Source organism: Trichosurus vulpecula, chromosome 7, assembly GCF_011100635.1.
Source record: "Trichosurus vulpecula isolate mTriVul1 chromosome 7, mTriVul1.pri, whole genome shotgun sequence".
Lineage (NCBI taxonomy): Eukaryota > Metazoa > Chordata > Mammalia > Diprotodontia > Phalangeridae > Trichosurus > Trichosurus vulpecula.
In genome coordinates this window covers 72,611,084-72,632,133 of record NC_050579.1, presented here as the reverse complement: position 1 = coordinate 72,632,133, position 21,050 = coordinate 72,611,084, and the positions used below count along the sequence as shown (strand labels likewise).

At 36.0% G+C, this 21,050-nt stretch overlaps 1 protein-coding gene across 1 annotated transcript in view; it reads left to right on the top strand.

Annotated features, from left to right (window-relative positions):
• Positions 1 to 20,793, top strand: part of LOC118856056 (putative ferric-chelate reductase 1) — a 41,820-nt gene extending 21,027 nt beyond the window's left edge. Inside the window, exons 6-15 of the mRNA XM_036766113.1 lie at positions 2,300 to 2,401; positions 3,966 to 4,107; positions 5,401 to 5,517; positions 7,287 to 7,399; positions 10,494 to 10,577; positions 13,960 to 14,057; positions 16,380 to 16,438; positions 17,731 to 17,868; positions 17,968 to 17,993; positions 20,704 to 20,793. Coding sequence (XP_036622008.1) covers positions 2,300 to 2,401; positions 3,966 to 4,107; positions 5,401 to 5,517; positions 7,287 to 7,399; positions 10,494 to 10,577; positions 13,960 to 14,057; positions 16,380 to 16,438; positions 17,731 to 17,868; positions 17,968 to 17,993; positions 20,704 to 20,793 — 969 coding nt within the window. The remainder of the gene's footprint in view (positions 1 to 2,299; positions 2,402 to 3,965; positions 4,108 to 5,400; positions 5,518 to 7,286; positions 7,400 to 10,493; positions 10,578 to 13,959; positions 14,058 to 16,379; positions 16,439 to 17,730; positions 17,869 to 17,967; positions 17,994 to 20,703) is intronic.
• Positions 20,794 to 21,050: the final 257 nt, after the last annotated feature.

Below are 21,050 nucleotides of genomic sequence, written 5' to 3'. Positions count from 1 at the left end.
CTGCCCCTGAAGAGGTCTATAGCCTTTGGCAAAGGGGTCCACGGCACAAAATAGGTTAAGAACCCTTGCTTTAGAGGGTTTGTTCAATTTCAATTAGTCTTGGTTTATTATCTTTTTATACCTTAAGAGTCAAATGTTCATATCTTTTGTTGTTCCTTTTGGGAAATGTTGAATACATGCAGTTAGTTACAAAAATACATTTTACTCATCAAAGAAACAGGAAGGAAATGGGAAAAGAGAGGTGGAGAATAAGAGGGTGTAAAGATTAAGGCAGGAGTTAGTCCTAAGCAAAACAAACCCCAAGGACAGAGCTCTTTTTCTAATGGCAAATTGGAAACTTAACGGGTGCCCATAAGTTGGGAAATGGCTAAGCAAGTTATAGTATATGGATGTGATACTGTTGTGCTGTAAGAAATTAGGAAGGGACTAGTTTCAGAGAAATCTGGAAAGACTTGTATGAACTGATGCAGAGGGAAGAGAGTAGAACCAGGAAAATAATTTATGTAGTAATGACATTACTGTAGAGACAAACAATTTTGAAAGACTTAGGAACTCTGACCAGAAGAATTATAAGCCATGATTCTAGAGTACTCATTATGAAACATGCTACCAACCTCCTGATAGAGAGGTTCTTTTTCAATACAGCCGATGCAGCAATTTGTTTCTCTTGACTCTGCATGTTTGTAATACAGTTTTTGCTTTTCTTTCTCAATGGGGTAAGGAGGGGAGGTGATATTGGAGGGAGAAAAGGAAGATTTTTTTCTGATAAAAATAATTTTAAAAGTTTATGTAAAAAAATTTCTATTTTTAAAAGGAAAGAAAAAGTCATCTTCATGTAAGGACTTGATGCCAGGGACTTCAACTTTTTTTCTTAAACATTAAATACTTTTCATTTTCCTTATGATTTAGAGGAGGGGGAAGGTAAATGCAAAGTTAGAAAGAGATAGCTGCAGTCCTTTTCCCATTCAAAATCCAATCAGACTAAAGAAAGTAGAGCTGGACAGTAGTAGTGTCTTGAAGATGAACAATTTGATTATGATCAATTAATGTGAAAGCCCTGTTTTAGTAGATATGATTTTCAAACATGTTGCATAATGGAGCAAAAAAGCCAGGAAGATCTGTGTTCAAGTCCTGCCTTTAATACATGAGAGCTGAATGACCCTGGGCAAGTCACTTAAACTCTTACTGCTCTAAGGCAGCTCTCTAAGTGTATTAGTTTTGCGGACTGTACAAACCTACATTGGTGGAAGGAGTCTCCTCACCTAGGAATTCCGTATATCACAGGTAAGTCAGTCAACACGCATTTCTCAAGGGCTAACTGTGTGCCAGGCACTGTGCTAAGCACTGGGGGATTCAAAGAAAGTCAAACAAGTCATATTCTTATAGTGGTCCATTCTCTCTTCCTATCCCTAACTATCATTCTATCAATAGCTTCACAAAAATAGAACAGATAAGTAAACTAAACTACGGTTCTAAGAGGAGAATCTGGGTAAGGGCATGGTCTATGTTCTCCTGATATAAAATTACCAGATTTTTGTTTGTTTGTTTTGTGGGATTCCTTTTTATTTTTTCCATATTAGTCATTTTATGCAAGAAAACGAAGGAAGGAAAGAAGGAAGGAAGGAAAGGAGGGAGGGAAGGAAAAAATGCTTCAGTCCATGTTCAAACAACATCGCTCTAGAGGCGGATAGCATTTCTCATTGTATTGCTGAGAATAGCTAAGTCATTCATAGTTGATCAACATACAATATTTTTATTACTGTATACGATGTTCTCTTGGTTCTGCTCACTTCACATTGTATCACTTCACATACAACTTTCCAGGTTTTTTTTTTCTGAAATCATCTTGCTTATCATTTCTTGTAGCACAATAATATTCCATTAGAATAATATACCACGATTTGTTTAGACATTTCCCAATTGATGTGCGTCCCCTCAAATTTCCAATTCTTAGCCACCACAAAAAGAGCTGCTAAAAATATTTTTGTACAAATAGGTTCTTCCTCCCCTTTTTTTTTAAATCTCTTTGGGATACAGACCTAGTAGTTGTATTGCTCAACCAAAGGGTGTACACAGTTTGATCATTGATAATTTAGTTCCAAACTGTTGTCCAAAAATGGTTGTATCAGTTCACCACTTAAAGCATTCCTTTTTAGAAACAAATTTGATAGATAGTTCTATAGATACATTAAGCCATATCTAGTGTCTTTCTTTCAACTGGCCATTAGTTTGTAGTATTTAGGTTTTATATTCTGTGCTAATCATGAAATATCTTTGAGTGTTGATGTCTCTTTTCCAGGGGAATGACGATATTTATAACTGCTTGCTGAATGAAACTGGAGAAGTAATAGTACAATATGCCTCAACAACTGGCCGAAGCCGTCCAGACGTTAAACCCCTGGTAACATTGTTACTCTAAATACTCCTTAACTTCTTAATAAATAACTAAATAAATAACTAAATAACTCCTTATACTTCTTGTTAGATTAGGGATAGCAGACAGATCACGACCTTTACAATACCTGTGTTAAAAATATTGGAGAAAGTCATTACTTTGTTCCCTCAAATAAAAAAAAATGAAACAGTAATTCTTTGTATAAAGAAGAAAATTTAAAATGCTAGATTCATCTTCTTTTAGTCATCAATGTCTATCAAATCTGTCTCAATCAAATTACCTTTGATTTGAATAGTAAGAATGATAGTATGACATTTATTTGGAGATCAAACACAGACCACTAGATAAAGTGCTTTGCAAAACTTAAAGCAATGTTAAATATTAATAATAACATGTATATAGTACTTGAAATGTTACCTTATTTGACCCTTACAACAGTTCTGTTACTACTAATGCATAGCTATGAAGATTTTCATGACAATCATCATAGATTTAGAGATAGAAGGGACTTCAAAGATCATTTAGTCCAACCCCTCTCATTTTCCAAATGAGCATAGTAAGTCTTCGAGAAGTTCGGTGATTTTGCTCAAGGTCGGAGGTGGAATTTGAACCCTAGTCCTCTGACCACAAAAATAGTGCTGATTAATTTGTACTTATCCAGGTCTGCTGTAATTAGAAGTCCCATATATACTCACAGAATGCAGCAGAACAAAGTTACACTGTCCAACAAAGAAATAATTAAAATAGCCCACTTTTATAGTGTTGGAAGATTTATTAAGTGTTGTTTTTTTCCCATGATATTGAAAGTAAATCTGTAAAAACGCAGCCTCATGAGATGGTCCTAAAATGGAGTTAAATAGCTTCAGACAAGGTATACCTCACTTTAAAATTATGCCTTTGAGAAGCTGCGTGTAAACTGGCTTTTTGCTATTTGAAACCTATTTCAAGTGGAAAAAACACTAAGGATCAAATGAGATAACATTTCGAATGCCATGTAAGTGTTATTATTAATATTTAATGTTAATATGTTACTTTAAGTTTTACAAAGCACTTTATATAGTAATCTCCAAATAACTCCACTTTATGTAGTGATTTCCAAATAAACATCATGAAATCATTCTTATCATTCAAATCAAAGGTAACCGAAATAGGTTTTAGCCCTGGCTTTGACACCTTGGCTCTCTCGCCCTGACACACCGTGGACAAATCATTTATGCTCTTTGGTCTTCCTTTTCCTTATCAATAAAATGAATACCTCCCTTGCCTATCTGATCCAATGAGATAATGTAGGGTAGCTCAGTGTTTTGTAGGATAGAATATAGACACACACACACATGCGCGTGCATTTGCTTTGTCAATCAGGATTTGCTTGCTTAAAATGAGGTATTCCTATAATGCCAAAAAAAAATTTTTTGATTGTGCTTTATGCTTTCACTGGACAGATGATAAGTGAAACTTGAAAAAAATAAAGGTGGAACTTTTTTTAATTTACATACAGTGTTTCAGAGAGTTTTCTAATGGAAATAAAGCATCCAGCAATTACAGTAATCATCTGTCTGACTTGTTATAGGGTGAAGTGAGGAATATAGAGACATCTTTTGACAGTGGTGTCATCAAATGCAGTTTCATCACTAGCAATCCAATATCAATTGAAGACAATGATTCTGAAGGCCTCTATTATGTTTTTCTGACTTTGGGACCAGTTCAGGATGGTGAGTGACATTCATCCAGATTTACATAAGTTTCCAAGGGATATGCCACCAAGCTTCCTTTATAACAACAATGGTAAGATGGGACATTCCCACTTTAGGTACAGGAAGAGAAAAGATCCTTTGCATGCAACCCTTTTAAGTATTCTGCCCTTTATTCCTTTCACATATTTGATCATTTCTTCTGTTTATTTCTTTGATTATCTTTTACGCTTTTAGTGTGTTTTTAATGTAGAAAGTTTTCCTAAGTGATTTTACCAAAAAACAAAACAAACTGTGTTTTTCAGAGTGTTAGAAAGATCTCAAAGAGTCCAGAGGAGGATTGAAGTGTTAGGGATTTTTTTAGAATTATTAAAGATACTTCTTTTTTATTGGCATTATTCTCATCTCTGTCATTTTCTGTTTTATAGACCCACTGGTTGTAGAGTTCAGTGATGAATGGGAGAAATACAAAAAAGGGGAAAATTTGTTTTTCCCAGTCTTCCCACCTCTCCCATCTTTTTGAGAAGCTGTAATGAAAGAGTGTAATTTTTTCATTCTAATGTAAGAATCAATAAATTTGTGCAATGATTGCCAAACTGTGTTCAATAGAACCCAACAATTCTGCAGGGCTGTCCAAGGGGCTCCATGAAGAAATAAATAGTCTGATTTGTAGTATTTGCTGATTTCTGACTTGTAAATATACTAAGAAATTTAACAATTGAAGCTGGGAAGAGCTGGCCCCAGGATATTCCTGCATGGATCTCTTTGGTTGTCTAGTGAAGTCTGTGACCCCTTCTTAAAATAATATTAAATGCATAAAATAAAATACACAGGATTACAACAAAATAAACTAATTATATTGAAATAAAGATTAATTCTCTTCCCATCTGTGTTTGTGGAACTAAAGGATCTTTAAGCTTTCTCCCCACTCTGAAAACCTATGCTCTTATTGTCATATACAAACTACAGCAAACCTAGGGCTTTAGATCCAGCCATGTATATGTAATTCATGTAATTCCCCACAGTTCTGTGCATTAAAAAACAGTTAAATAGAAGTCTGACTCTAAATCCAAGGACATGTAATACATACCAACCTTATAAGGCCTTAAAAGCATCTTTATGTCAATGAAGTATCAGTGCTCTACATCAGTAGGCATTCCTGAACATAATGCTGCAACTATCTTGGTGAAACTCATTCTCAATGTCACATTCTCTTGAAATATAGATCAAAGATTTTCCTGATTGTCAGAGCTTTACACACCTACATACATTCATTATTATTCATACTGACTATTTCAATGTTACTATTTGCAGGAAATATACGGAAACATCCTGACACTCCTTTAGTAACAACTCGGAAAGTAAACATTTCCCAACCAACAGAAGGAGAAGGTTCCTTCCCATCTACACCAATTCTTATTAAAGTTCATGGTATGTATATTTTTATGGGTCTCTCTCTAACTGATGAATAAAGAAATAGGATTGCTTGAACTTTTCATTACTAAACCCTTCTTAACTGGTGTGATTGAGTTAAGTTGAAGCTTAAAGAAGAAGCTAAGGAGTATCTTAAAGTTGACATATTTGGCCAGGAGAGTAAAGGGAAAAGGGAATGAGAGAGAGAGATGCACATAGTAGTTTGGTGAGCAGTGGTATCTAGCTTTTTGAGTTTAGGTTTTGTTCAGTGGTTTACTTTCACCCATGTTTATTAAGCTTCCATATAGTGTATCGCATAAATAAGAGACTGTTAGAAGAAAACTGGTAACAGGTGAGAAGAGCAACCTTAGAGTTATGAAAGCCTGGGTTCAAGTCCTAGCTTTAACACATACTGGCTGTATGACTCTAGGCTAGATATTTAACCTGTCAATGCATACATACCATCACGACCACCACTAAGACCACCCCACTCGATCTCCCCAAAAGCATTCTCTAAGGCCATTATTTACAGAATACTTGTAGTTTTGTATTTTTAGAAGAAATTTCCCTGCAGAGATCTCCTAAACAAATAATATCAAAACTTTGTTTAAAAAAAACTCAGAGAAGAATCTGCTCTATATGTTCTATTAACATCTATATTAAATACTCAGAATAGAAAAAGATTTTTAGCACTGTGGAAGGATGTTGATCTGTCTACTTTAATGGCTACCTTGATAAGAGCTCTTTTCCCACCCTAATTTTATTTGCTTAGTAGCACACATACATTTGTTCAGTAATATTAATAGCGTTTTAAGCTTTAAATAGCATTTTAAGTTTGCAAAGTATTGTGTGTGTGTGTGAGTACACATGTTTGCGTGTGCACATGGTGTATGTGTTATATAATTTGAGCCTTCACATAAGGAAGATAAGTGACATTATTATCCCCATTTTACAGATAAGGAAACTGGAGCAGACAGAAGTTGTATCTTGCCCAGCTAATAACCTCCTAAGGCAGGATATGGATTGCTAATTCCAGGTCCAGCTCTATCCACCATGTCACCTAACTGCCTAATAGGAGAGTAGAAAGTTGAAGTTACATATAGTTTTTGCATTGAAGAAAAGAGCAAATAATAGAGAGTTAAGTGTCAGAGAGACTTTAGGATTACTGTGTAAAAGCTGGAATCAGTTCACACTTTCTTTACGCGCATGAGCCCTTTAAATTGCTGTTCATCCAATAATATAACACAGCTTATTGGGTTACAAGTTCTTTTTTCTCCCTCCTAAATAGCTAAATTAATCAACAAGCATTTATTAAGTGCCTACTGTGTGCCAAAAACCATGCTTGGTGCTGGAGAAACAAAGGCAGTAAATAAAACAATCCCTATTTGCAAGGAATGTACATTTTAATAGAGGACTGTATTAAAAGCATATTCCTTTATTTCACAAAAATGGGGGAAGAGTGGCAGATCTCATGATCACAGGAATCAGAATTAAGTCATTAATACCAATTTTTACTGTATTAATCAGTTCTCTTATTTCATGTCATGGTTACCCCATCTTAGTGATAGTTGGAAGGTCTGTGGGCATCTAAAGAGAGAAGAGCCTAGGGTCCAGTGGGGGAAAGGACTCTACTGTTCTTTAGGCAGGAGGTTTCATAAGCATAAACCAGGCTCTAAACACTGAATGAGCAGGAGAAGATTTAAATAATCTAGCATAACACAACTATACAGAACATAAAGCCTATTTACATAAAATCTGTATTATTGTTTCTGCCCTTTTAAAAACAGGTTCTCTGATGCTGATCTCCTGGATGACATTAGGAAGCATAGGCATGGTCTTTGCCCATTACTGGAAAGGGGTGATGGTAAAACGAGTCCTTGGCAAAGAACTCTGGTTTCAGGTATGTGATTGAAAGTGAATGTGGAGCATCTGAAAATATATTCAGCATTCTGCCATAATTTGTCATAGTAATGAACCTATCCCACTTTTACAACAGCACCTAAAGCTTTTGTATTTCCTTTCCCCACAATGGGGGTTTTGCTTGTAAATTATTATCTTGCCTTTATTACAGGTTGTTAAACTTTACATTTGTTCAGTTTATAATATTAGTGGCCTCCTTCTAGTTGTAAATCCAGTTATCCTAAAAAACCAGAGAGAAGTCAGACTAAGCAGCTGAAGTTACTGCATATCACAAACTAAGGCGAATCATTTATCTCTACTGACTTATTTATTTATTTATTTATTAGTTAACGGAGATTGTGTTTTGAAGTCATATGTTATCTTCCCGCATTAGAATGTAAGTTTCTTAAGGACAGTCTTCCTTTCTGCCTGTATTTCTGTCCTCAGAGCTAAGCATATCTAGCACATAATAAGTGATTAATTAATGTTGTTGACCTACCTTAACTTGAAACAGACAGACATATGATAGACTAATGAGAATCTATAGTCAAGTAGTCAACAATCATTTGTTGGACATTTACTATGTGTCAGGTTGTGCTAAGCACTGTAAATACAAAGAAAGGCAAAAACATGGTTTCTGTCCTCAAAGAGGGGAGAAAACATGTAAATAACTATGTACATACAAGGTATGTTGTTGAGTCATTTTCCAGTTGTGTCTGACTCTTCATGATTCTATTTGCGGTTTTCTTGGCAAAGATACTGGAGTGGTTTGCCATTTTCTTCTCCAGCTCATTTGACAGATGAGGAAACTGAGGCAAAGAGGGTTAACTGACTTGCCCAGGGTCACACAGCTAGTAAGTGTCTGAGGCCAGATTTGAACTCAGAAAGAGGAGTCTTCCTGATTTCAAGCCCAATGCTCTATCTACTGCCCACATACAAAATATATGCAGTGTAAATGGAAGGTGGTCTCAAAGGCAGGTTTTAGCAATGGAAGAGGAGGTTACCAGCCTCTTGAAAGAAATGGAATTTGAGTTGACTTGAGGCAAACCAAGAACTGAAAGTGCGGAGGGAGAGCATCCACATACACAGGTGGCAGTGTAGAAAGAATACTGGAAAGAGGGCTGGGCTTGAGGCGAGACTTGGCTTTAACACTAGCTAGTAATTATGTGTGACCCTGGACACATCATGTGATCTCTCTGATCCCCAGTTTCCCCATTATAAAATAGGGGTTTATTATTTATTTATATATAATATATATTTATTTTTAAATATTTATTTATATTACTATGTAATAATATATTATACATTTTGTTAATTTATATTTAAATGTATACGTATGTTTATATATTTATTATAAAAAGGGGCTGCACTAGCTCCCACAGGGTTGTTGTGAGTATAACACTCAGTAAACCTTAAAAGCACTAGAGAAATGTGAGTTTTTAAAATTTCAGTACGTACTGAAGCACCTTTGGATGTTTTTAAAACAGCTTTCTAAAATTGTTAGTTTAATAATTGGTAGCTGTTGAGAAGCCACATGGCACAATGGATGGAGAACTGAAATCAAGAAGGTTTGGGTTCAAATCTCTCCTCAGACACATACTGGCTACATATCAAGGATATACTGGCAAATATTTAACAACCGACTCTCAAAAAAAGAAGTATACACAGCACGCCTTTAAGTTTAACCCAAGTCTAGACAATCAACAAAGCAATAAAGCAAGCCCTGATTTGTTTCATTTGCCAATTTCCAAGGTGTAAATGCTCACACATCAATGGGAGCCAGTAAGCAAACCTCTAGTGATATACCCCTGCACAAGATATAGTGCCCTGGGCAACTCTCTAAGGCTGCAATTTTCTGAGAAAGTGCCAGTCTTCTTTAGTGGAGGGAGTTTCCTTACCTGGGAATTCCCTATACCAATGAAATTAGAATGTAAGCTCCCTGAAGGCAAGAGCCAAGTTTTTTGTTTATTTTGTGTTGTTTAATCTTGTAATTCATTTGTAATTCTAGCATATAAATTATTGTTGATTGACTGAAATCACAGGTCTGGTCCCTATCCCAGGCCTAACCTAATGTTTAAAGAAAGATTTATTTCTAGGATAACAGTGAATTTTCCCCCTATAGTAGCATGCCATAAAGAAAAATTGAGGAAAAGTAAGATCAAGACAGAAACTTAAAATATTGAGACCATTCAGATTTCTGTTTGAATTAGATAAAATATACACATCTATAAAGTATTCTATTAATGGGAAATCTGTTCTTTTTTTTGAGGGGGGAAGGCAGGGCAATTGGGGTTAAGTGACTTGCCCAAGGTCACATAGCTAGTAAGTGTGTCAAGTGTCTGAGGCCAGATTTAAACTCAGGTCCTCTGATTCCAGGGCTGGTGCTCTACCCACTGCACCACCCAGCTGCCCCCAATGGGAAATCTGTTAACCAGTACTTCTATAAATTTATTGTCAAATGAAAATTAACATTCTTAATGAGAACCAATAAGAATCAGCTGCCAATTTATGCGTATTATATTTTAGCACTAAATGTATTTGTATTCTAGTATTTTAAAAACTACTCCTGTAATGTTTTGTTAATCAGATAACCTCATGTTGGATGAAAGTTTGCTATAACTGTGTTATCATTATTATTATTGTTGTTGTTGTTATCAAAAGATGGTAAAATTTTATGGGAATATCTTTCAACTATTGTTAGATGCCTAGGTTTCTCCAGTTTAAAAATGGAAGAATTCATTTTGTTGTTGTTATTGTTGTTCAGTCATGAACAACTCTTCATGATTCTGTTTGATATTTTCTTGGCAAAGATACTGGAGTGGTTTGCCATTTCCATGTCCAGCTCATTTTACAGATGAGGAAATTAAGGCAAACAGTGTTAAGTGAGTTGCCTGGGGTGACAGTGTCTGAGGCCAGATTTGAACTCAGGTCTTCCTGTCTGCAGGCCTGGTGCTCTATCCACTGTGCCACCTAGCTGCCCAGTATTCTTTTACCCCAGAGATAAAACTGTCAATGACCAGCTATCATAATTGCCTGCTCTTAGTTGAAACTGAAATGTCCATTAAACCTTTTAAAGCAAGATGCATTTTTTTTAGGTCCACACATCTCTGATGACATTGACAGTGATATCCTCAATAATAGCTTTTATACTGCCCTTCATACATGTCCAAGGATGGAGTGTAAGTTTATCTTCCATTGTATTGTTGTTGAGTAGCTATTAGTTTTACAGTGTTGGGTCAAACTGTAAATATATTCTGAATATTTACACCTTAGTTTCATTAATAGCTAATGATTCACAGATGAATGTGGGATTGTATTTATTGTATTGTATTGTATTATAAAGAACATGAGACACTTGTGCTGAATGCCATCTAATAGATATCAGGACCAAAGTTTCTACTTTCATTCCCAGCTCTAGTTCCAAGTTCTTTTAAGAAGTAGCTCCAAGTATCTACAAGGACACATAGGTGTGGATGTAGGCTGAACCATAACCAGTATTCCTATCTGAGGTCAATACTTCTCAACTTTTTGCATGTGTAAATTTCTAAATTTGTCATAGTAAACCTAAAAGGAGAGTGAGAGGAAGATGAATAAATTGAAGGGAGCAAAGGATGTCCTGGACTACTGACCAAAATTGGTGAGGGGCATATGATGGTGAGATGATGCCATATTTTTTCTTTGCTACAAGGCACTTGAAAATGTGGTACAGCAAAAGATATTAATTTCAATTAGAGAAATATTTATTAAACATTTACCATGTGGTAGCCCTCTTGCTCCTCTTCAGAGTAGTGGGGGAGGGGAGGATGTTGGGGATGGAAAATCCACTGGCTGTGGTCCAGGAACATAGATGGACTCTGAAGAATAGGTCAACTCTCCCCCATTGTTTGCTGGGGTGGGGAATGAAAAGAGAGGGTACTCTACTCAATGTATCTTCAGGATTGGGAACTTTTGCTACACTTTGCCAAAACAGTGATGTGTAGTGATGTTGGCCAATAACTAGCTAGGTTATAAATTTTTCTGCTGCAAGAGATCTTTAAGAACACTAAATATGGCCAAAAAAAGTGGGGGTTGCAATCTGGATTTGGTGTAGGCATTTCCTCCAATTAAATTATATATCCTTAACATACTAAAATATATGCATACCTCAGTGAATCTGTGATATCCACAATGGGGTATTGCTTCCAATGGTACAAATGACAACTCATCAATACCTGCCCATGCATGGGATTTTTATCTATGCCCTCCCATAAATACTCCACAGGGTATCCACCCATTGTTTGGGGTAGGGAGATGTTCCTCATGTTCTCCTGATATCATAGTTACTCCTTGCTTTCACTAAATTCACCAATCCCTCTTTTTTCATCAAACATTTCTCTGATATCAATTATGATATCTGACATAACTTCTGAGCATTTCCTTATTATGCAGTGTGTTGTAGCCCACTCATGCCCCTCACTGGGTACCTCTACATTGCCCTTTAAATGTTCCTTTAATTCTTCAGAGATTCTTGTATGACTTGTAGCCATACTGGTAACCCCAGAAGAATAGTGGAGTGTGTGTGTGTGTGTGTGTGTGTGTGTGTGTGTGTGTGTGTGTGTGTGTGTGTGTGAAGTGTGTAAAGGGGAAGGTCTTGTGAAGAAACTTGGTGGTATCAAAAGAACTGTAAAATTCCTCAAAGGCCGTCCAGCCCATTCTCCTCCCATTCACGTGAGAAATCAAAATGACAGAATGCTAAAGTCTTAGAAGTTACCTAGTCCAATTCCTACCTGAAAATTCCTAGCAAATGCTCACCCAATCTCTAGATCTACAGTGGTAGACTCTCTGCTTACTGTGACAACCCATTCCACTTTTCGATGAAAGAGTACAAAGTTGGAAGGAATCATTCTAAGTCACCGGATGATCTTATCGGGTTATAATTATGAGTAACCCTGAATAAGGTGAAATTTAATGTTGGTGGATAAAAAAGTTCTCCATTTGGCTTTAGAAGTATTAACTTCGTAAGTATGGGAGCTTAGAGATGCTAGTAGACCACAATTTGTCTGAAAAGATACAAAGGTTTTAGGGGTAGACGGGTTCAATATGAAACAATAGTGTATCTCACAGGCAGCCCAAGTAAATGCTGTCTTAGTTGGAATTGAGGAACATAATGCTCATAAAAAGAAAGGTGATGGTTCCATTGTACTCTGCCTTGGTCAGACCGTATCTGGAGTTTTGTGCTTAGTTTGGAGCACCACAATTTAAAGAAGGATGAGCATGCCCAGAAAAGAGCAATCAGGCTAGTGAGAAGAGATTAAAAAAAAAGATCATTTAATTCACTACTAACCAATAGCCTCGTTCTAGACACCCTTGAAATCCGTTAGTTTGTCAGTTGAGCATCTTTGGAGAAATGTTTAGCTTGCAGAAGAGATGAGAGGTGAGAAACATGCTAGCTGCCTTCAAGGATAGGAGGGGCTGTCATGCGGAAGGAAGAGTTCACTTACTTTTTCTTGGCCTCAGAGGGCGGAACTAAGCTCAAGCAGTGGAAAGACATAGAATGTACCTGGAGGAGAGAGACTGTTTAATTGTTTTTGTCTTTATATCTCCACTGCCTGCTATTATGTTAACAAATTTTTCCTAAGTGGTGATGATGGATGTTGCAAAGAGGCTGATGCAGGCTTAATGTAAGAAAATACTTTCTAACAATTTGAGCTATCTACAATTGGAATTGGTTACCTCGTGAGAGGTAGTGGGTTGCTTCCCCTGGAGGTCTTTAAGAAGAGACTAGATGACCACTTTGGAAACGTATTACAGAGAGTGTTTTTTTTTCCTTTTTGTTATTCTGGGACAGATTCTGAGATCCCTTGCAGCCACAGGATTCTGTGATTCCTTTGAATTCTAGGAATTCAGTAACCATCCCAATCACCTACCTCTTGTCTGTTCTGTTGCTCCACCTCTTGATGTTCAGATGTCTGCTTTTGCTTCACTGGCCACTTCATCAGAAAAAAAAAGAAAAAGAACAGTCTTAAAATGTTACGTGACCACAAATGAGATTTCTTCCGGCAATAAAATTGAGGCACATGATGCTGCTCCTTTTGAATAGAGATAAGGACTAGACTTTGTGATTCTACTGGTCTAACTCCCTCTACTGAGGCAGGTCAACACCTTCTGTACTACTCAGAATCTTAGACAGTTGTCTGGGATATTGATTTGTCAAGTGATTTGTCAAGAGTTAGCCAGTTCTCATAGAACCAATAAATTGAGACCATCCTCAAATTTCATCCTTTTCTTACCAAAACATGTATGTTAAGAAAAAAAATTTTGCATTAAAAGCCTCATATTACTATTACTTACAAACTACTTTTGTAATTTCAGATAGGGAAATGGACTACTTTAGCATTTGGACAAAATCATATGTTTATGTAGACAATAACAGATGTGAATTCTAAGTGGTAGCTGCCAATTCCTTCCTTCTGTGTGTGAATGGGCAAAGTCAAATTAGAGCATTAAGAAAGTGACAACTGCTCTTAAAAACTGATTTTTTTAAAAAAAATTATCAAAATAGCCAATTTATTTCTTCTGCAGGGCAATTGGCCTCATCCTATTATAGGTTGTATTGTAATGGTACTGGCTTTCCTTCAACCAGTGATTGCTCTCTTTCGACCTCCACCTCATCATAAAAGGTAAATACCCTTTAAAATGAGGAATTTCAAAATAAGAGTTATTTAATTCACTACTAACCAATGGCCCAGTTGTAGATTGAAATCCACTAATATTAATTATAAGGCTGAGAGTTAGGACTTCAGGGAATAATATGAGTGAGAAGCACAAAAAAAAAAACACTAGACCTAGAATGATTGAGTACAGTGAAGTAGAGTGGGCAATTTTGGAATCACATGAATTGCTTCTGGAATTTTGCATGACCTAATATAATCATAAAATATACAAGTTAGAAAGTACTGCAGATGCCTAGACTAACCCAGACCTAAGTAAAATTCCCTTCTGTAATATCTCTGAAAGGTTTTTGCCAAGCCTTTCCTTGGCTCCAGTGAAAGGCCTAGGCGGCCTATTCCACTGTTAGATATGTCCAATTGTTAGAATTTTTTTCTAGATTGAGCCTAAATCTGCCTCTCTGACTTTCACATATTTACTATTCCTAGTTCTGCTCTCTATAGTCAAGCCAAATCAGTCCACGTGATGGTCCTTCACATACTCAAAAGGGCTTATCCAGTTTTCCCTTTGGAAAGTTTTCTCTTTCCTGTACTGCATACCTTCATTCCTTCAGCTAATCTTCATTTGGATTATATTCTAGTATTTTTCTCCATCCTGATCACCTTTCTCTAAATACATTTCAGTTTGTCAAGATCCTTCCTGAAATATGGTTTCCAAGTTCAGGATTCCAGATATGGCCTAATCAAGGCACAATAGAATATACTGAACAGAACTTCTCTTGTTTCAGACACAATTGCTATTTTCTAATTTCCCATCTCTTAACATATGAATCTATTAATGCAGCATAAGCTTACAATAGCTTTTTTGGCTGACAACTTATATCTGTGTAATTTTTTAACTTAAGTATAAGAAGTTATTAAATTTATTCTTGCCCAGTTTTATCACCTTAGATTAAGCTCATTGTTCTAGTCTATAGAGATATTTTTGGATTCTAATTCCTCCAACATCAATCAATCAATAACATTTATTAAGTGCCTACTATGTTCCAGACACTATGTTAAGTGCCCTGGATACAAAAAAAGGCAAAAGATAGTCCCTTCCCTCAAGGAGTTTACCATCTAAAATGGAAGACAACATGTGAATGAATACATGTAAAGCAAACTATATACAGGGATAAATATGAAATGATGAAGAAAGGCACAGGAGTTAAGAGGAATTGGAAAAGGCTTCCTATAGAAGGTGATATTTTAATTGGGACTTAAAGGAGGACAAGGAGGTCAGTAGTCAGAGCAGAAGAGCTATCATTTCCAGTTTTGTACTATCTTGAACTTTTTCTTTGCTTAAGACATCAGTCAAAATATTGAACACATCAGTGCCCAAGAAGTAAACCTTATGACACTCTACTAGAAACTTTTCCCAAGTTAGTATCAATCTATCAGTCAACCAGCCCTCTAACATCCTTGATCCTCATTTTCTGCATCAGTAAAATGGGGATGATAACGCCTGTAGTACCTGCATCACAGGGCTGTTGTGAAGCTCAAATGAGATCATGTAGGTAAAATGTTTCACAAACTTTAAAATACTAGAATGATAAATTTGAAGGCCATGATTACATCAAGCTTATGACAAGCCAGACCATAACCCACCCTCTGCCGTACCATACTACATCAGATCCTACCACCTCACTGACCAAACAAACCAAACTATCACACTGTATCCCTTCAACCCTACCCCAGCTAAGACAACACGGTTTTTAATTCCACTGCTTCCTCACTATCTTTTTCTTCTTGGCTCCATTTTTCTCCATCCTACCTAGGAACTCTTAATGCTTTCTAAGACATCATTTTCTTTGTCTTATAGAAAGGAAAAGAAACTTCTATTTAATATGTGGCTGCCTCCAACAGAAAGAGGGGCATAGCACAAACTCTGTGAATCTTTTACTTCTATTTCCTTTTCCCTCTGTTTTGTTTCCTTTCCCATGTCAATTTTTTCTCCACCTATCTAAGTCTTAGGTCCTGCCAGTAATACTTACAGGCACTTCTTAGTCCCATTGGACTAAAGGACTTGTGTGTATAGGATCCAGGTCATACTGATTCAAAAACTCCTCTGACTGAAGTTATAAGAATAAAGATTTCCATGAAGGAGAAAAAAAAAACAATAAAAAACAAAGCCCAGATTTAGTTCTGTGCCTTTTTGTTTCCAGTAAAAATTGCCCCAGATAATTTCACTAACTTCATTGTATATCTAGCATCAAAGTAAAATTCAGAAATTTTTAATAAAAATGTTATTAAAAGTAAAATGTGAATTTCATATTATTTTTGTTGTTTCTATAGGAGAATTTTCTTTAATTGGTTCCATGGTCTAAATGGTCTTGTATTAAGGATTTTGTCAGGTAACTACTTCAACTTCTTTGTATATGTAAATCTTTTTTTGAGTTCCTGAATACTCTGAAGCTATTAACCTGAAGTGATTTTTGATATTTAGATATTAAATTAACATGTCATCATACAACATAAGTTTTCATTTAAGTGTCATTTGAAAAATAAGTTTCAATTTCCAAGTCACAGATACACACATTTTATTATAAAGCACAGTAAAAATTTCCTTTTTCCCCACAAGTAGTCAATGAATTCCTTGCAATCTTTTTGTTAGCTAGCACAAGAGAAAAATATTAGTTGTACCTGAAGAGCTTTTTCACTGCTAGTGGCTTGATACTTTACAAGTTACCTCTTCAACAAGCATTGAAGCAGTTAAGAAAGCAAAGTTTCCCATAGAATGAACTCCAAAGGAAAAAGTGTGATCTGTTTTAGAGCCAGACCTGATTTTAAAAGTACTTTGTTTAACATGAAAAGACTGTAAACAATGAAGAAAAAAATGAATATTTTAGTATTAAGACAACCAAAAGAGGCAAGGAATCTTAATTTCAAATTCATAGAAGTTGAGAAAATTCTGTGTCGGTTATCTGCTTTTGATATTTAACATTCCTATTAACTTGTATGCCATCTTAGAGAATGGAAATATAAAGAATACTCTTACCTTTTTCACTCAAAGGACAGAGAAGGAAGAAAGACTCTCAGAATTGTTTATTTCGATATAGATTTCTTCACAGCTGATAGGTTAACTTATATTTAACCTATTTAAATAATTCATATTAGTAGATATTTATTGAGCATTCATTAAATGTCAGGCTCTGTGCAACATAGTTTACCACAGAGAAAGATAATGATGACTAGCACTTTTATAATAGATGGCATTTATATAGTACTTTAAGGTTTGCAAAGCACTTTACAAATATGCTTTCATTTTATCCTCACAACAACTCTGGGAAGTAGAAGCTATTATTATAACCCATTTTATAGAAGAGGAAATTGAAACAAAGAGAAGTTAATTGTATTGCTCAGGATCATACAGCTAGCAGGTATCTGAAGACAGATTTATATTCAAGTCTCCCTGACTCCAAGTCTAATTCTATCCACTGTATCACATAGCTTCCCCACATTCATTTCAACAGTGAGTAAATCAAAATGTAATTTAACACATCTAGTGTTTTCATTTTCAATATTTTGTAACTAGACTGAAAAAACCCCAAACAAAAGAAAACAAACCTAACCTTGCCTAAATAATTTTGTGTAAAGTCAAAGGAGACCATTATTTATCTTAACCAGTATTTCTCTTTCTTTTTAGATGCTGCTCTGTTTCTAGGATTGAAGAGTATTGATGCATCTCCCAATGGATGGATGGAAAAAGTGATGGCAGGATTAGTTAGCTGGGAAATATTAAGAGATGTGCTGTTCTATGCAAATTTCTGTTTTTGGAGGAAAAGTAAGGATCAGCTTAAACCACTTGAGAGGCAACAAAATTCACTTGCTTGCAAAATTATTCATCTTTATTTTCATTAATTTTAATGGTTCTGTTTTTCAGATGGTGATAAAAACCCAAAAGGAAAGGTAAAGTCTTTGTTTTTATGCAACACTGATTTTTCTTACTGGACTACAAAATCTCCTCTGGGGGTTATCCAGTCCAACTTTAAAATATCTGGTCAATAAACATATCCCAGCTCACTTAGATGAGGCTAGAGTTTATTGTTTATGTGTAATCGAGAATAAAAGGAAGAAAAGAGGCCACTAAGAAATTATACTAGAAATAAGAAAGCAAACTAGTTTAAAGAAATTATTTGTAGTATCAGTACGTATTTATAAAGTACCTACTATGTGTCAGACACTATGCTAAAGTGCAGGTACAAAGGTAAAAGCCAGATAGTTCCTGCCTTCAAAAAGCCCATTCTAATTGGGGCAGACATGCATGTGCACAGGGATATACAGAACAGAAAACCAAATAACCATGGGGGTGAGGGGAAAGCACTAGTAGTTGGTGGCAGTTGTAGGAAGGGTACCAAGAAAGGCATCAGGTAGGACAGAAGTGTCTGACACTCAGCCCAAAACATTTCTGAGTGCAGCCATAACCAAATGTAATTTGGGAAAAGTGTAATTAGTAAATACTTAACAAAATAGATTAAAATACAAGATAATATTACATTTTAAAAACTAAGTCACTATGTGGCCCACAGGGATCCTTATGTACAAAATAGTGGCCCCCATTTCTATTTGAGTTTAGCACCAGTGATATAGAAGATTGAGGTCAGGCTGAGTCTTGCAGGAAACCAAGAATTGTTAGGGGGCAACTAGGTGGCACGGTAGATAGAAAGTAAGACTTGGAATCAGGAAGACCTAAGTTCAAATATTGCCTCTGACACTCACTAGTGCAACCCTGGGCAAGTCACTTAACTGTTTGCCTCAGTTTCCTCATCTATAAAATAAGTTGGAGAAGGAAATGGCAAACCTCTCCAGTATCTTTGCCAAGGAAACCCCAAATGGGGTCATGAAGGGTTGAATACTACTGAAAACAACCAAACAACCACAAGAATCCTTAAAGGGAGAGTGCTTTTTAAGTATGGGAAAGAGTACGTGACAGGAACTTTAAGTAGGCCCAGTAGCCATGCTGTAGAGTGTGTGGAGAGGCGATATGGTCCAGTCTTCACCTGAACGAGGATCCCTTCCACAACATATTTACCAAATGGTACCATCCAGTCCTTTCTTGAAGTGTTCCAAAGAGGGAGGAGCCACTAGCTCCAACTAAGTCCAATCTACATTGGTACATCTCTAATTATTAGGAAGGTTGTCTTTACATAGAGGATAAATCTGCTTCTTCATTGTCTATCCGTTTCTTCTAGTTGTGTCCCATCAAAGAGAGAGATTAGTCCTATGACAATCCTTCCCAACTTTGAAAAAGTTAGCAAGAGGAAATTTACCCTCTCAAAATCCTAAAATTCATAAAGCTTAGACCTCAAAAGGACCTTGGGGAGTGAGGATCAGCTGCCTCTTTTTTTTGTATTTTCTTTTTAAAGAAATATTTTATTGATGTTCTTAATTTAAATTCCATTACTTCCCCATTCTTTATATTGTTTGTGTATACTTCTTTGCTTGTTGTCTTCCCCATTAGATTGTGAATTCCTTAAGGGCAGGGACTACCTTTTTGCCTCTTTTTATATCCCTAGTGCTTAGCACAGTGCCTGACACATAGTAGGTGCTTAATAAATGTTTGTTGCCTGGCTTCCTTATTTCAAAAAGTGGGGGGGAGGCGGAGGCAGTTCAGCAAAACATGGGTTATATCTAAAAATATCTCATTTTGTACCCGCCTCTAATAAGACATGTGGGAATCACATTTCACCATCAAGCCTCTGAAGTCATGATTGGGCAGTCATTCCATGGCCAAGCTGCTCGTTTTACATTATGGAAAGTGAGCTGCTGGGAGATTGTGACTTGCATAGGTCATGAGTAGTAACCTCAAATTCTGCTGTGGAGGTGGGAGGATTTGGGTGGGGATAATCCTAAGTATGTGGGGGGGGGGGTGATATGCATATCTGCACACACATGCTTGGTCCAAGTGCTTCACTGCCCCCTGCCCCTCATCCCCTAGGTGCCTGCAGAGTGTTAGGGTTAAACACTCAACTATCTGGTAGCATGGTCCTAATAAGAAAGAACAATTACTCAATTTATAGTTTTTATCCTTATAAAATACTCCATTTCCCTAAACTAAATTAAGTTGTCTGGGGGTAAATTTGAGATCTGAACTGGGATCCTCTGAATTTAAATCTTTATCATATGGGACAAGTTCATATTCTATAAATTTTAGTCATTAGTAGTTATTTTAGGTGTCTTGGTTTCTTTTCATCATATGACTGAAAAAATGAGAGATCTGGGTTCAAATTGTGACTGACACTTAAACCTCAGGTAAATGAAATAGGTTGAAACCTATAGAGGGGGTTCTCATGTTGAGGCCACCATGCTCATTATTTGGGTATCACTGAAAAGGAAGTATATTTGTTTTATTCAAAGTTCTAAAACTTTGACTCTAAAACTAAAGCTGTCTGATCTTTCTCCATTTAATTAAGTGGCTGTCAGAGTTTATCTATACCTGTACCTACCAGATGCAAAAATGTTCTGATGTCTTCTACCAGATGTCTATTCTAGTAGAATTTCTAAAGATTATTCATAGTATCATAGGATGTAGAGCTGGAAGAAACTTTAGAAATAATATATCATCTTGGAAACAGATTTGCAAAGGGAATGTTTAACTTATTTTTTCTTCCCTTCTCAGATAAAAAATGAAAAAATGCTGCTAATAGTTTACCTCTGTGGAAACCTCATATTTGTAATAACCCTGATTGTTGGAATTGGACAATCCTAGAGAAAGGACCTTCACCCATTTTTTTATTAAATGAAGATTCTAAGAATCCTTGTCATGTTGACTAATTTTTCTACCTAATAAAAACTAGGTAAATAAACAGAGTTTGAACAGTTTCTAAGTCTTTCGAGTTTTTTTGTCTTCACAATATTATTGTTATTATATATGTTTTCTCCTGGTTCTCCTAACACTTCTTTTTATTGAATTTTCTTTTTGCCATTTTTATTATAATTGTCTTTCTGAAAATTTAAGACCATCTT